Source organism: Bradysia coprophila, unplaced genomic scaffold (genome assembly GCF_014529535.1).
Source record: "Bradysia coprophila strain Holo2 unplaced genomic scaffold, BU_Bcop_v1 contig_350, whole genome shotgun sequence".
NCBI classification, from domain to species: domain Eukaryota; kingdom Metazoa; phylum Arthropoda; class Insecta; order Diptera; family Sciaridae; genus Bradysia; species Bradysia coprophila.
This window is the reverse complement of record NW_023503608.1, coordinates 5,794,710-5,811,747: the sequence shown is the minus strand read 5'-3', so window position 1 is coordinate 5,811,747 and position 17,038 is coordinate 5,794,710. Positions and strand designations below refer to the sequence as shown.

At 33.7% G+C, this 17,038-nt stretch overlaps 2 protein-coding genes across 2 annotated transcripts; both read left to right on the top strand.

Moving 5' to 3' along the window:
* The first annotated feature begins 4,501 nt into the window (after nt 1-4,501).
* Nucleotides 4,502-5,919, top strand: LOC119080555 (flexible cuticle protein 12-like). Its single transcript, XM_037188970.1, has 2 exons — nt 4,502-4,800; nt 5,666-5,919. Exons 1-2 carry the CDS (start codon nt 4,673-4,675, stop codon nt 5,853-5,855), a joined length of 318 nt encoding a protein of 105 aa, XP_037044865.1. The 5' UTR covers nt 4,502-4,672; the 3' UTR covers nt 5,856-5,919.
* Nucleotides 5,920-7,240: 1,321 nt separating this feature from the next.
* Nucleotides 7,241-14,813, top strand: LOC119081099. Its single transcript, XM_037189838.1, has 4 exons — nt 7,241-7,498; nt 13,400-13,517; nt 13,589-13,717; nt 13,792-14,813. The coding sequence occupies exons 1-4, from the start codon at nt 7,463-7,465 to the stop codon at nt 14,811-14,813; spliced, it is 1,305 nt and encodes a 434-aa protein (XP_037045733.1). The 5' UTR covers nt 7,241-7,462.
* Nucleotides 14,814-17,038: the final 2,225 nt, after the last annotated feature.

The following is a 17,038-nucleotide window of genomic DNA, read 5'->3' as shown; positions in this document are numbered from 1 at the left end:
ACATGAGAATCTTCTTTTTTTAGGTGAATAGATGCAGGTCAGTCAGGTATCAGTTGCTAAGCAAATAAATAGAATCTTGGAGAAATTAAAAGATTTTTTTTTAAATTTTTAATTGAATCTATGGAACAAGACAGTTCACAACATAAGTAGATTTAGATGCAAGTCAGTATTTTATACAAAAATCTCTTTACAAATCTCTTCTCAAAGTAGGTGACTGATCTAACTTTAATATTTTATCACATACGCGCGGTGTTCGGATGTCAAAATTACTTAACTAGAAGAATAATTCAAAAATTACACTTCAGGTCTATGTTGTTGTCTTGTTTTCGCTTATGTGATAAAATAGAGTACACACTTGTCACTATCAGTCTCGGCAAGCCTCGACTTCTTCGTGGCAAGTGTGTATATATTAATTTACTAGGGAGGTAATAAAGCATTTCCCTTCCAATGGACGCCCTTGGATAGAACACGCCTGACTGCTTTTTTCATAGAACGGTTGAACTGTCAAACTTTTTTTACATTTGTATGTAAAATTTTGACAGTTTGTTTTAATAACGATATATCTCATATAGCTTAACTATATGGTTGACGTTCTGGTCGCATCGTCTTGAAATTTCTATCCCAGTCGTGAGGCGCCGTGCTTATCATTTCCCTGGATGAAAAATTTAAAAATTAGAATTTTCGTGTGAATTTCGTTGATCCGAGGCGAAGCCGAGGTTAATCAACACACGAAAACGAGTTTTTTCAACTTTTATATCGAGTTATGTAATAAATTTTACATGCTTTTGAAACCTAAACCAAATTTCTTGTTTTCCCTATGTGTGCAATAAGCCACTTTCGAACCTAGTGAAAACAAAAGCATGTAAAATACTATTACAATCTCCAGAAATTTCGAATACAAATTTTTGCACGAAATGTTGTGTAGGGTAGAGACCATTCTAAAATAAACGATTTGCATTGGCTAGTGTAACACCCTGTAAATGTGTTACAGATAATGAAGTAAAAGAATTTCCTTAAGTACCTTGAATATACCGAAGACGAATGAATTAATAGATTCCATTGACACGAAATTGTCCTATTTTGAGCCCTAACTAAATGCATAAAAGAAAGTTTTTAATTTTCACCTTTTAAATTAGACGATTATGTCTGTTGTCAATGAATGACATGATAATATAGTCCCATGTGATAAGCCCTCACGAAGCACTTAGTATGATTGTCACATACATAGAAATCTAACGATGAAAGTAAGCAAATGTGTGTGCATAAATACGAATCAATAGATGAATCAGTCGTGTTTCGCCAATTACAATTTCTTAGATAAAAAAATTAAACAAAAACTAAAATTACATTAAGAGCCAATCGGTTTCATTGACTTAGTCAAGCGATGATTAATCATTGAGGATTAAAATTGTGTGAAAATTCGTCTATTGAATGAGGCGAATGATAGCTCAATTAATAAATACGTGTAGCATGACGTAGGGTATAAAGTGTAGTACATCAGTATAAAATTGAACGTAGAAACGCAGTCCAGTTAAGGTTATTATATGGATCATCAACGCCTTCGAGCCGTTAGCAAAACTTATGAAATTTACAACAGAAGAGATTATTATAATTAAATGATTACGTGTGTGATGTAGATTTGGGTGTTAGATCCATGACACAAACTTGTCTTTGGCCTTGACAATAAAATTACAATAACTCCGCAAACTTGATACGATTTATATTTTAAATATTCAAATCAGTAAATATGTGAAACAAGATTTAGAGAAGAGAAAAAATTTTAATTTTCCTTTTATTCCATGAATATTCATGTTTTCATCTATTTGGAGTAGTTTATGATTTACATTTTGTTCTTCAAAACATTACTTGCTTGAATTTCTGCTTAGTAGGGTGATGGTGAAAAAAATGACATTTTCATAAATGATCTTTCACCTACCATCATCAAAAACGAACGAGCTGTAAAATAAAGCCAGCCAGCTACGCAATTCATGCTTTTTATCATCTGTTATCGATAATAACATAAATAAACGACAAACTCTGACTAATGCGGTCTTATATTGCAAAAAGCATGGTAAAAAAATGAAGTAAAAGATTTGCAAAGAAAAACTTTGAAAATTCTTAGATCAAATAAAGTAATATATCAGATAGTAAAACTGTTGATATTCTCCCCGACACCAAAATTTGACTGACATACCTACGTATGAACCGAGATTTTGTCACAAGTTTACGAGTACTTCAAGCTTTGACAGGCGGGACGAAATGCGTACTTTTCGTCACAGGGTAACGTGATGTAGATTACGAAAAAATTGCCTTTTTACTAGAAGGCATTTAACGTACTTTCGTCTTTGGCTTCAAACATAAACCTTTCATTATGTCGATTTTATTTCCGTACCGAGTCAGTTGTAACCGATTCGCTAAAAACATATTAAAAATTCGAAAATAAAAATTTCTCGTCTATATCAATTTACGGTTTAGAGACGCACATTTGAGATAAGACTATTGAACTATACAGACTCATGTCGTATTTATGTTTGTATATATACATCTGAGTGTATCTATTTCGAGCAAAATTATTTTTGTGTGAGCTGTTTAAGGTCAAAATTGCATAATAATTTTGAATTTGATGAAAGCGAAAATAAAAATGAATGAAAAAAAAAATCAATGAATCGTTCTGACCATCCGATATGCGACCGAATATAATTGTTACGGAACGTTCACATTAGCTAGGATTATTTCAGACAATCATTGCTGCAAGTAAGTGTTAATTGACGCGAATCATCTCACTGGCACCAAATTTTGGTGTTGAAATAAAGCCAATCTGATGAATGGAAATCATTGAATTGTGTTAAGTCATCTCATAATCGCAACGGCAATAATTAGCGACGAATACTCAATAAGTGATCTGATATAGTAAAATTTATGTTCAAACTAATGAAGTAACAGATTTTAAATCAATCAGATGATATAACGTGAAGAAAAGATTCGATAATTGTAATGATGATGAAGTGTTTAATGTTGTAAAAGATATACTATTATCACCATCACAATTAGCTATAAAGCATCACTAAAAGGAAGATTTAGACTTTAGTGTTTTGAAGATATTTTTTGAACACGAGAATCATGACACCAGTGGATGCTCTAAGAATAGCCTCACATATAAATCTTACTGATCTGAAGATAATGTAGACAATTTACCTTCGCACCCTGTTCGATTTATTATTTTCACTTTAAATGGCAGCACTTTCTCGTTATTACACTCGTGCACACCTTGTATTACCTAATACGGGTTCGTCTGAACGGATAACCAAAAAAAAACTTTAACATCAAAGTGCTGAAACGTCTCAATGATCACTACCATTACCAATCATATATATGTTAAACGAGCCACAATGAAAGAGTCATTAAACTTTACCAAATATCCATTTTATTTCTGATGTCATAATAACAATCATTTTTCTTCATAAACTCGTACATTGTTGGTGGTTCATCGTATAACACACTGTTCCACTTTTTCGTGTTGATTTTTTTTTCTCTGTTGCTATTCTCTCAAATAATATTTTACGAACAATGCAAACATTAAAGGAAAAAAGCGTTTACGTCTTGACCAGCAATGTAACTCTTCAAACATTTTTTTTTCGCTAATCGTTTTCAAAAGATTCGCCACAATGTTCGGTTATGTCAAAACTAACATTTGTAAATAAAATTTCTGTTTAATTTCAAACAATGGCTCCAATCAGCCTCTGCGAGAAGTACCATCAACAATCATATCAATTGCATTATAATTACAGCTTATGATTCCCACTCTCTATACTACCTCTCTCTGGACATCACATTAGTGGAGCATTCACGAGGGGTAAGCAACAATAGGTAATGGTTGGACAGCGTCTGTTAGAATTTACAGACTTACGAAAATACAGTTTACATTAATTAGTAGATTGTGCATCTGTGATAATAGAAAATAGATATGAATTTTATACATGGGAACATTCGTTTAATTTACTAGGGAGGTAATAAGGCATTTACCTCCCTAGGAACATAATTTTAAGTTTTAAAAAAATACCTCACTTAGCAATGTGGTACTTCTTGTGTGTTTACCGACTTCGGCTACGCCTCGATCGACAAATTTCACACAAGAAGTACCATTTCCATCATTTGCCCCATTCGTAAGTAATGTATAAAACTTAAAAAAACTAGTGAAGTAAAAGACCAACGGTGGACCAAATTTAAACCTGAAATTCGGCTTTTCATTGCCTCTGAGAGAAAAGTAATGTCCATTATGCCACCTTGCAGAGCTCTAGCGCTAGAGTCATTACTCGGAAAGTTAGGTAAAGGTCAGAAATTTATAAAAATCTATGAGTCGAAAATATTGCTACTCTCCATACGTAGCACATGATTATCCATTGTTACTTACCCCTCGAGCATTCACTTAAATATTTCGTGTGTACTCTATCTATTATACATAACAAAAGTTTTCTTACCAATTTCGATTTCATCTATCACTATGCTGTGTATACATACATCTCGGAAAAAAGTGAATATAAAACGAGCAAATCTATGAGCCACAGTACTAGTCGCAATAAACAATTTCGATCGATCCCATTTCGTTTGATCAAAACGCTTTCGGTAATACAAGACCAGTGTTTTATCCACAATTTAAAAAACAGAAAGGAAAATGAAATCCGTAATTGTATTTGGTGCTTTGGTTATGTGTGTCTTGGCTGCGCCACTAGACGATTCGAAAAACGCCCAAGTGTTGCGATACGAGAACGATAACATTGGAATTGATGGATACAAATTCGCGTAAGTGACACAACAAAACTAACAGTAAAAATATTCAACAAGTTGACAATTCAGAGAAGAGGACATGAAAAAAAACCTTATTTTCCTTGAAGTTGTTTAATTCCCGGTCACAGTGTGCCACATTTATTCTAAAAACGGACGTCCCAAAAATAATAATGAAAATTGCAATACAATGTAATGATGATTCCAGAATTTTATTTTATTTATTCGACCGAAATAGGAGAATCTGTAGATTTCAAATCTTGTACTTCATTTTTTTGAACATACTATATAAAGGACCATGTTACCCAGAGCTTGTTATTATTTGTTTTTTTTCGTCATTATCGATAACAGATAATAGCTGTATGTGACTGGTTGAATTTGTTGTGAAAATTTGCATCAAACTTCAAATTTTTCGAACAAATATTTATTTTTTCATTTCCTAATTAAGCACAATAGCAGTAAAATTGATAATGATTGAACATCGTTTACACACAAAACAAAATAATCTACCTTAGGACACAAAATATCATTATTTGAGACAGACATCGAAACAATAACAATGTCTACCACCATCTGTTGGCGACAATGACTATGAAAATAAGAAATGACCAATGGTATATAGAACAAAAAAATTACATTGTAGATCTAATGAAGTACAAGATTTTTTTATCGAACTTAAAAATGTTGACAATTGAAGCAGCAGATTTGCAACTTCCGCAAAATGCACATCTTCTAAAAATAAAAATTAATTTTTCTCAATAATGTTACAAAACGAAAGAGTTAGACGACGAACCAAGGAAATCGTTATAAAAGCTTAAAAAAAAACTTTCGTTAGAAATTCACAGTGATTTCTCATATTTCGTATGTTCTAATTCAACTGCAGTTATGAAACGAGCGATGGTGTAGCCCGACAAGAAGAAGCAGAATTGAAAAATGTTGGTACCGATCATGCTGCTCTGGCCGTTCGTGGAACAATTTCTTGGGTCGCTGCCGATGGACAGCAATATTCTTTGAACTACGTTGCCGATGAGAACGGTTATCGACCGGAAGGTGCACATTTGCCGAAAGCATAATTTTTTTTTGTAGTGAAACGGATATTTTGTTTTAAATAAAATTTCTGTGATTGTTCGATGAAAATTATTGAAGTAATTAATGTTCCTGATGAGAAGAAAACTTATTTTTTTTAAATGACTTTGGTAAGTGGTAGCATAGACTAAATTGTCTCTTCCAATTCCCTACTTCAATTAATTGACTACTCATAAACCAAGGTTATCCTCTGTGCTGTTCGCCATGGACCAATATTGTACATATTCTCACGATAAATAAGTTTTCGATCTATTTGCAATTGAGGTGAATGGTTCACACTCCGAAATCTGCATTGCAAAGCACTGTGGATGAAAGTCAAAATGATACCGGGCTCTTGGAGTGCAGTGATTTTCAAAGGGTCGAGTTGTGTTTTCAAAGTATATTCGCTCGCTCAGTGAATGTATTATCTATTAACTCATCTCTATACCGTAGCAACATATATTGCCAAGGTTTTCAAATGCTCAAAAGCTTTTAACGAAATTATTTTGTCTTCTCAAGTTTGAGCTTTCGTTAAAGAATCACGTCTAAAACAACGTTCACCTTAGAGACCATAATTGAAACGTCCGTGAGTTAACTTGTTCGCAAATTTCACTACAGATCACAGCATTGAGCATCCATAGATGAATAGGAATCGAAACAAACAAAACTAAACTAAACAAACAAGTCAAGAGTCAGACGACAAACCACTCAAACGAAAAGCTTAAAGTTTCTTTTGTAATCTTCGTTAGATCTACATTTGTTTCCCAAGTTAAAAACAACGCATGAAAGTAAAAATGTTTGCCTGTGAATATACTCATCGTTTCTTGTCTAAATGCTGATTTTCTTATAATTTTTAATGTATAACTTAAGGCTAATTTGTTTCTATATACTTATTGAATCACAATGATGATGATCGTTATAACATTATTCGATTTTGATGAGCACCAGAAACAAATTCACTACCAACAATATAGAAAAAATGAAGTGAACTTTTACATACTCAGTGCACATCATTGTAATATTTTCAATTTGCAATAGAAAAACATAATTTCCCGCTTAAAATAGGGTAAAAAACCAATCGCCAGTCTTGTTGGAAACTATTAATGGCTTTGATTTGTTTCGATATCGTTCCTAAAACGATTAGATTCAGAACGATATAGATTCCATGAGCTCACTTCGACTTGACGAAACCAGTAGATCATATTACGGAAATGGAAACCTTAATGTGATAGTTATATAGAGGCGCAAGAGGATTCTAATCGATACGATAAAGCAAGTCTGTTATGCGACCGGTAAACGACAACAATATATTTCTGAAAATTATTCAAATTAATTTTTGTTTATTTGGGGAAAAAATAATCTGCAAAAATTCAACTGTTTGAATTTTGAAAACAATTCTAGTTTGGATTCGCAGTGAGGAAGAAGTTAGTTTTTATTTACTCTGTTCGGTTTGTAACTGAAATAGTAAAAGTTTCTAACGAGAGCTTGTATACTCGTACGATTACTTACAACCAATTTTTATTTTGTGATAGAAAGTAAAATAGTTTTGGTGATCCTGAAAGTTTTTAATTTTTCGATTTCAAACTTTAAATTTTTTAGTGAATTTATGTGAAAAATGTTTACCGGACGTAAAATTGGATTTCTTTGGATAGTAAGTCGAAATATTTTTTTTTTTTGGTAGAATAGAATGATTTAACACCAAATTTTGCATATGGCAAAACTGCATATCGTTTCAACTTGAAAACCGAACTGGCTCTAATGATGACCTTGTTATTGTTGAATCTTCTAATTTTTTATCAATTTTCCTGCTGATAATTTTGAAACACGTTCTTTGCAAGGATTTATGAATATTTTTTTTATCAAGAATTATTGTCAAGATTATGGATAAATAGATGATGAATTTAAAAAACGAAACAAGTTGTCTACTGACTGCGGCCAGTTGCATATTATAAGCAAAATGGCACAAACCCAATGAGCACAAGCGTTTTTATTTGAAGTGGTAGTGAAGAGTTAGATTCATTGAAATTATTTAAATGGCTAAGAAATTTGCGAAACGTAATTATCGATAATGATTTACAATGTACGATAAAACTAATGAAATAAAACATTTCAATCTCTTTAAAATGTCTTCGCCAAAAGAATTTCTAATAAAGGATCCATTTTTTGTACCCTAGAAGTAATGGGAACTTAGGTGCACTTTCAATGAAAGATAAATTTACTTATTTGGTTCATTGTCATATCTGGTATGTAAAACATAAAATTTCATAAATTCTCGAGCAAGAACTTAAATTGAGATCATGGTAATATGCCAAATACTTATTTTTACACCTAGCATACCTTTCGTATCTTTTACTTCGTTTAATCTAAATAACAAAATCTTTTACTTCATTTGGTCTGACATGTGTTTTGCTGTTTAAGATAACGTTAGTCACAGCTGGTTGCTTATTTTTGCTTTCGCAGCCGAGAAAAGGTGATGGTAACGTTTTAAAGTATCTGTGTAAAGTTCTATTGTAGACATCAGTTAATATCACTTTATGAACATAGCACACATAGTGCGGTTATTAGCATATTGCCTCTTTTGTAATAAAATATTTATTTCTAGATTTCCAGAAATCAAGAAAATTGTTGAATATAAAAGAAGACATTTTCTCACAATTAGCTCCTGTTGCTTAACGTTTATGATCTACATAATGTCACCACGACTGCACGGGTGCATAATATTTATAACACCTGAAATACACACCATTTTTGTTTTGTGTTCCTTCGGAATAAAATGTAATCCTGTTCCGTGTGAACGTATAAAATGCGAAATTCGAAGAAAAAAACTTAATTTGTTCGATGGAAAGAAACTTTAAGTGATATCTCGCATTAGACGTCTCTTGCACTGCTATGTAAATCTATCATGTCTAACCATTAATTTGTTGCATTAAACTCGCAGCACATTTTCAACCACAAACTCAGTCAAATTAATTTCCAGCTTTATTCACACCCGGAATTCACACGATAAATTAAATTTATTTTTATTTAATTGATTTCCAATCGATTTTATTACTAAATTATCTCAACCGAAATTTGGAGTATTTATGTATTGCCGCGCTGGTTATATTAATAATCATTCTGGTTTGTTGTTTTTTTTTGTTTAACCAAATGTTCCAAAAATTAACCAAACCACTTCAGATACCTGAATTCGGCATAATTTTAATATTATTCTGATTCTCAAGAGATTTATTAAAATAAATTTGTTATTTATGGACAAAATTGAGCTTTTGTTGAGAGCTTGAAATTAAGTAAATCAACAAAAGCTCTGTCATCATATACGTTGTGTGTGTTGATTATAGTTATTGATTGAATATCGATCGGTCTAAATTATTTTAATTAAGTCATTTATATGCAGTAAATTAGTTATAGCTGCGGAATCGGTAGTTTTAAATATTTCAAATAAATTTTCCTTTGTCTCGTGTCTCATCCGTAAATTTTGGCATTTCTTCGCTTGTCGCGCACACTCCTTTTCTCGATGATCGAATGTTCAACCCAACAGCCTTCATTCAGCTATATTTCGTGTATATTTTTGAATTTATAATTTCATACGGAATCATTTGTTTATTGTTTTCCGGATTCCATATTTTATTAATGTTAACGTATCTTATAACCGCAGCTAGTTCATCTCTTTATTGTCATTTTGTTAATTTAATTAGAATTCGTATGATATATTTTCGACGACATCCAATTTCGCCAAAAATTTTAATTTCTGCAATTTAGTTTAGGGTCATTTAAATAAATTTCGCATACTGTACTGGATGTTAACGACATCATCACACTACATCATCTACATCATCACAAAACTCAAGGTAGACACATTTTGGTCAAATTCAATAACAAATCTGATCGTTATAACGCGTTATAGACAATGATTAAGTGGATATGGTCATTCGAACATGTTTCCAGTAATGATTTTATGTTGAACTTAATAGTGTGATTGATGGGCGTTTGCGATGACTAAATTTCTGTTGTAATGTAAGATTCGAAGCTTATAAGGAAAAAGTGTATTGTGAAAGACGTGTGTATGTAGATAATCAATGATCTTGTATCGAGGAAAAACGACCAGCTTAATTGAAAAAAAAAAAATCAAAAAAGTGTGTTTTTAAAAAGCTAAAACAGGCAACGACAGACTTCTCCATATCAGACTGAAGTTGGGCTCATTAAAAAATCTACAAACATCCACCAAGACGAATCACTTAGGCCGCAGGTCGTGTGTTTAATCACATCGTGAGCCTAATCAAGTACTTTATGTCTTCGAGTAATAAAAACTTTCTCAGGCATTGTGTATACGTGCAGGCCGAGTGTGACAATACACATCTTGTGGCTGAAATATTTTTTTTTACCGACTAGGCATAAGCTTGTCCTAAGGAGGCGAAGCCGAGTTGACGAAAAGTGAAACTTCTGTTGCCTTTTTTGAGATAAATTCGTAAATTCTTTTTCAGGCGCACGATGTGCATTGTCACACTCGGCCTCACACAACTACACATCTACTGCCTAAAAAAGCATTGATAAATCTGATAGTTGAACAGGATTGATCAGACCAAGAGCAAAATAGGCTAACTATAACAAATACTTAATAATCACGATTAAATGCACCGAAAAAGCTGTGGTTAACTTATAAATAGTTTTTGTTCTCCTAATTTACATAGCGCTTGAAAACCGAGTGTTTTTTAAACTAAATTGCAAAACTAGATTTACAATCTACAAACAAAAAATTCTAAAATTAAATTCTTTTCTGTAAACCAGAAATGTAGGTTTGTTATAACTTTACTAATTTCGAAGCGCATTCAATCTCTAATTGGTGGTTGTTTATGATATTGATAAAATGCAAATTCTCGCCAACGCACCTCTGAAGAAAAAATTGTAGATATGCAATATAGTTAATAGAGTTGATCGTGTCTTAATTTACACGGGTAATCGTTTTCATTTTACTGTTATTCCGGCTCTGACACATTCGGAACCTCTCAAGTTAAATATCAGATACTTGTCGATCTCAGATGATTGTTTATTTATTATTATCGTTTAGACCGATGCATGCATCTTGCAGAACAATTTTAACTGATTATCTTCATGCGAAGGTACAATAAAAATTGCCTACATTAGTTTAGCTGAATCTAAGGCGAACTGTTTTCTTTCCACGACTTAAATTTATTTCACTTGTGAACAACTTTAAGCTCTACAGTCTGAATTAATGGTATGCACCGATATCCAAATGTCAGGGCCTATTATTTGGGAATTAATCCCCAAAATTCCCAAATATTCCCAAATATTCCCAAATATTCCCAAATATTCACAAATATTCCCAAATATTCCCAAATATTCCCAAATATTCACAAAAATTTAAGACCAGGTAGACGTAGACTTAAATAAAATTTGAACGATTCAGTGGATATCATGCTTATAAAATTTGTGATACATAATAAAGTGTTTTAAGCCAGCGGCGTTGGAGGTACCCCAAAAAATGTATGTGTTACGGCACAGCCCTGCTACTAGCATGAACACTGAATTGACAAGTGTCAAATTTGGAGGCTTTAGTGATACGAGCTACCGCTTAGGATTATGTTTTAACTCATACAACAAAAACAAGTCATCTATCTGTATAACAGAAACGCAGTGCCTACTGTGATTTCATCAGCCTCATCGTTTGGGAATCAATATTGTTAATATTTGTGAATATTTGGGGATATTTGTGAATATTGGTGAATTTTGGGAATATTTGGGAATATTTGTGAATTTTGGGAATATTTGGGAATATTTGGGAATATTTGGGAATATTTGTGAATATTTGGGAATATTTGGGAATTTTGGGAATATTTGGGAATATTTGGGAATATTTGGGAATATTTGAGAATATTTGTGAATATTTGGGAATATTTGGGAATATTTGTGAATATTTGGGAATATTTGTGAATTTTGGGAATATTTGGGAAGTAGACGAGGTGTAAAAGTTTAAACGATAGAAAATACCTGCTGTAATGCCACTGGTTTATTTCTAAGTCATTTGTGAACATCGAAAATAAACTTCTGATGGATGAGATCAAATGTCAATGGTATTCAAACACGATTTATAAAGCTTTATTGATAACAATACAAAATAGAAACCAAACATTTTGGGATAATATATTCAAAAGGAGTAATTATTTGGGAATTAATCCCCAAATATTCACAAAAATTCTCAAATATTCCCAAAATTCCCAAATATTCACAAATATTCCCAAAATTCCCAAATATTCCCAAATATTCCCAAATATTCTCAAATATTCCCAAAATTCCCAAATATTCCCAAATATTCCCAAATATTCCCAAAATCGATTCCAAAATAATAGGCCCTGCCAAATGTAGATAAATTACAAGGCTATAAACTTTGGGGATGTCCCACTAAATACATAATTTTATCCGCCATTACCAATTTGAATTAACCTGAAATATCGTCATTTTGAGACTCGAAAGCTTTCAACGGTTTAATCCTTTTCAAGAAAAATGCCACAACGACCCAAATATTTCCGCCATTGAACCACTCCGACAAAAGTCTTGGAAAAAGTTGTGTTCTGAAAAACACTCAGTCAAATTCAATAATTCCACGTTAGTGTCTTCATCTGTTAAAACTGTCTCTCAGAGTATTTGCTTGTTCGTTAAGAGGCACCGGTACTTTGCCGAAAAGCATACATTAGGGCGATTTTTAAAAACTGGATTTTAGTTTACTTTTGATGATATCTTTCCACCAGAATCCTTTTTCAAAAATGTACGACCGCAATTCCGACCACGAATGTGTTAGCTTTCAACAGAAAATAGATTTGGTTGTAGCAATTTGACCAGCTCTGAGAACAATGAGCAGTTTATGAAAATTTCATGAAACTGTTCACTTTTGTCAGAGCTGGTCAAAAGACTACAACCAAAACTAATTTTTATTTAAAGCTAACAGATTCGTGGTCGGAATTGCGGTCGTACATTTTTCAAAAACGATTCTGATGAAAAGATATTAAAAAAAATGAAATACGAAACACGCAAATGTAGGCTACAATTTTAGCTAAGTGCCGGTGCCTCTTAATGTAGTTACTGTCCGATTAAATTAATGTTAATAATATTCATCGGTGTACATTTTTCAATTTCTCCGCTTCTGAGTTTGTCTTAAAGCACATTGCAATGTTAAAATTCGACGTTTGTTGAATTTTGAATTTGTTTTTACAAAGCTCATAACTCAAACTGGAAATACTTTCCACTTTATTTACAGTAGCAACTTATAGTTTATATACGGCCTGACTCTTCAAGTCGAGTATCTCAGACATTAAACACTAGATAAAAACGTGTTACACAGTTGGCGCCTCTTTTCCACATTGGCTCCTTTGTTTTGTGAGCCCGACCCTGCCACCAGCTGTCTGCTCCATCGATAATCATATTTTGTCTTGTATTAAATTTCTATCTATTTTTAAGTCCATAAAATTGGAGTAAATGACAAGAAGAGAACAAGGTTACGGTTATCATTCAAAAGCAATTTTTTTATTTTTCTCCCCAGGTGCCCTTTATTGCGTCGACCGCGGTCATAGCGAAATCGAAATACTATGATGGAGAAATACGTCCATACGAATTTGGGTACCGGATCGAAGGAAACCAGCATAGACATGAGAAAAAAGGTATTTCATGAAAATTAATTGTCCAATTTAAAATGGCACATTCTGACCATTAATAAAAATTGTATCTCCAGACGCCAATGGCATTATTAATGGGGAATTCGGATTCATCACCGCAGATGGTGTTTACCATCAATCAGTGTATGCTACCGATGAAAATGGGAATTTTAAATTGATATCTTTGAAAACGTCATTTAAATTTGGTGAGTTCCTCAGCCTTAATACCTCCTGTAACCTGTAATGTCAGGTCAAGAAAGTAAAGATTTTTTTTTTAAAGAAAAACCTACAACGACATCAGCACCACCAACCACTACAGTTCCGTCAGCACCGGTAACTGCTGCTGCACAGTCACTAAAACTGTTGAAATCATGTTCCGATTGTAGGGTGTTTGAAAAAGTGACACTTGATAAGCTAAGTCAATTGGTTGACGCTCCCGTAGGTGAAACCAAGGAAGGAGTAGCAGTACCAAAGAAAATTGTAATGCCACTAATTCCCAACATAATACCTAATAACGATGATCTGCCAAAAATTAGAGTAAAATCCAATAAAGGAATGATCGGCAAAATTTCTCCAATGGATATTGCCCTTGGTATGACCGGTGCAGGCATTAGAGCATCTGAGGCAATAAAATTGAAGCGTATCAGTTCTCCAAACAAAAATGATCCAGCTGGCAATAAAGCTTTACCGCAAATTAAAGAAAAAAACGAAAATGAAAATACGAAAACAGTACACGAAACACCATCGTCCTATCCAACATCAAAACCAGTTCATTCTTCTCGAGCAGTCATACCAGTTTCATTGCAAACGAAATCGGTGACAATACCATCAACTCATCCAACACCAAAACCAGTTCATTCTGCTCAAGTAGCCATACCAGTATCATCGCAAACGAAATCGGAGATCTCAGTTCCAATATCGACCGATCACATCACCAGCAGCAAACCAATCGAATCATCAAAGACACATTTGAGCTCAAAGAATGCGATCAACGAATTCATCGGCGATGTTTTATATCGTTTCAATTATACAGCTGGTTATCACGGACACAACGAAGAAGGTGACAGTGCAGGTAATAAACGTGGTGGTTATTTCATTGTTGGAAGAGATAATATTCGACGCGGTGTCATATATGTGGCTAATGCGAACGGCTTTGTGCCAGTGGTTAAATATGAAAAAGTCAGTCCGGCAGAAGCTCCTCACGAGGATACGGAAAAGAGTGCTGGACTTCGGGGGTATGAGTTTGAGTGGTTTCATAAAGGTAAAAGTAAAGCCGACTCGTTGAGTGAAAGTGGAAGATGAAAATTATTAAATAATTTTTTAGTTAATTTAATTATTGGTTTTTAATTCCCTTCAGAGATTACAGGTGAGTAATCAACGGTGGTTCCACAATAAGCACCGTTCAACATTTTAGCTTTTTTTACGGTAAAGGAATGGAAGTGAAAGTTTAATGCCTACTGCAAATTTAATTCGGTTCATAAAACTGCAAGGGTCAACGAAAATTGGGCTTAAACTTACACATTGGGAATGGTATTTGCCAAAGATCAAAAGACAGAAGGTTAATTTTATCTGAACGATTAGAAATTTGGCTACATTGTTGGCTTTTATTTGATTTCTTTAACAGAATTAACACAATCGTGATTAGGTTACACCAATAATTCCATTACAGTTATTAACAAAACAGTAAAATCTTCAACAGTATTTGAGGCGAAGTTATTCCTTGATGAAATGTTTTCTTACCAGACAGAAACGCCAGTAGCTGTTTTTAGGAAAAATTTATCATCCTTATAATATTTACCTTCGTCTAAAATATTGTGCTATCATAAAAACAATTTTATCTGAAAATCTTCCTTGAACGTTAGGTTCAACCTTTTTTAAATCAACAGAGTAAACACTATTGGCTGCCACCTTGGCTTTCAAAACACTGTTACAATATCAGTAGTATAATTGTCGGTTCTATTACTTCTTCTGTTCTAACTACTTTTAAGACATTGATAGATGATGAATCTTTTACTTCATTTATTTTGACATACATTTTGCTATATTAGTGAACACATTAGTTAAATATCGGTGTTTATTTTTGTCGTCGATAACAGATGCCTTCTGTAAAAGGTTGATTCGATTCTTTAATTCTACGTTACCAACAAATGTTTTATGTCCCCGGTGAAAAAAAAACGTATTTGAGACCCTTTTTGAGACCGAAACTTTTGTATGGCCGTGAGACTACGTATTTCGAGCCTTTGAGAATATTTGAGACCGAAAATTTATCGAAATAGTTCATCGGAGTTCATCCAAAATTCATGAGACGTCTCTCTTTAGACTCATTTGAGGATGTTCTAGTCTGACTGAGTGGTCTGGTTTCGGATTTCCTAGACGTAGTGAGACTGACTGAGTGGTCTGCTTTCGGATTTGCTAGACGTAGTGAGACTGGATGAGTGGTCTGCTTTCGGATTTGCTAGACGTAGTGAGACTGACTGAGTGGTCTGCTTTCGGATTTGCTAGACGTAGTGAGACTGGATGAGTGGTCTGGTTTCGGATTTGCTAGACGTAATGAGACTGGATGAGTGGTCTGGTTTCGGATTTGCTAGACGTAGTGAGACTGGATGAGTGGTCTGGTTTCGGATTTGCTAGACGTAGTGAGACTGGATGAGTGGTCTGGTTTCGGATTTGCTAGACGTAGTGAGACTGACTGAGTGGTCTCATTTTGGATTTGTTAGACCTTGTGAGACTGGATGAGTGGTCTCATTTTGGATTTGTTAGACCTTGTGAGACTGGATGAGTGGTCTCCTTTTGGGTTTGTTAGACGTTGTGAGAATGGATGAGTGGTCTCATTTTGGATTTGTTAGACCTTGTGAGACTGGATGAGTGGTCTCCTTTTGGGTTTGTTAGACGTTGTGAGAATGGATGAGTGGTCTCATTTTGGATTTGTTAGACCTTGTGAGACTGGATGAGTGGTCTCCTTTTGGGTTTGTTAGACGTTGTGAGAATGGATGAGTGGTCTCATTTTGGATTTGTTAGACCTTGTGAGACTGGATGAGTGGTCTCCTTTTGGGTTTGTTAGACGTTGTGAGAATGGATGAGTGGTCTCATTTTGGATTTGTTAGACCTTGTGAGACTGGATGAGGATAAATGAGTGTCATAAAAAAAAAAAACTTTTTCAGACTTCTAATTTTTGAGTTTTTTCTAGACCGTTTGAGACTTCTCTTTTTTCAGTTTTTTCTAGACCGTTTGAGACTTTTCATATTTGATTTCTTTTTAGAACTTTTTTCTTCGTTCGTTATTTATCGGAAGATTTTTTTTGTACTTCTATGTTGAGTTCACAGATGGCCACTACCCTTTACTTTTTTTATAATTCGCTAGACCAAACTGACTGAAATTGTAGAATCGTTAGTAATATTTGAATTTTTTTATTTTACCTTTTTTTATTTGTAATGTTTTTTCCGGTCACCCATCCAAGTACTAACCGCGACGAATGATGCTTAACTTTCAATTTGGACGGCCGTCGACGTTCACGTGCTGCTAAATCA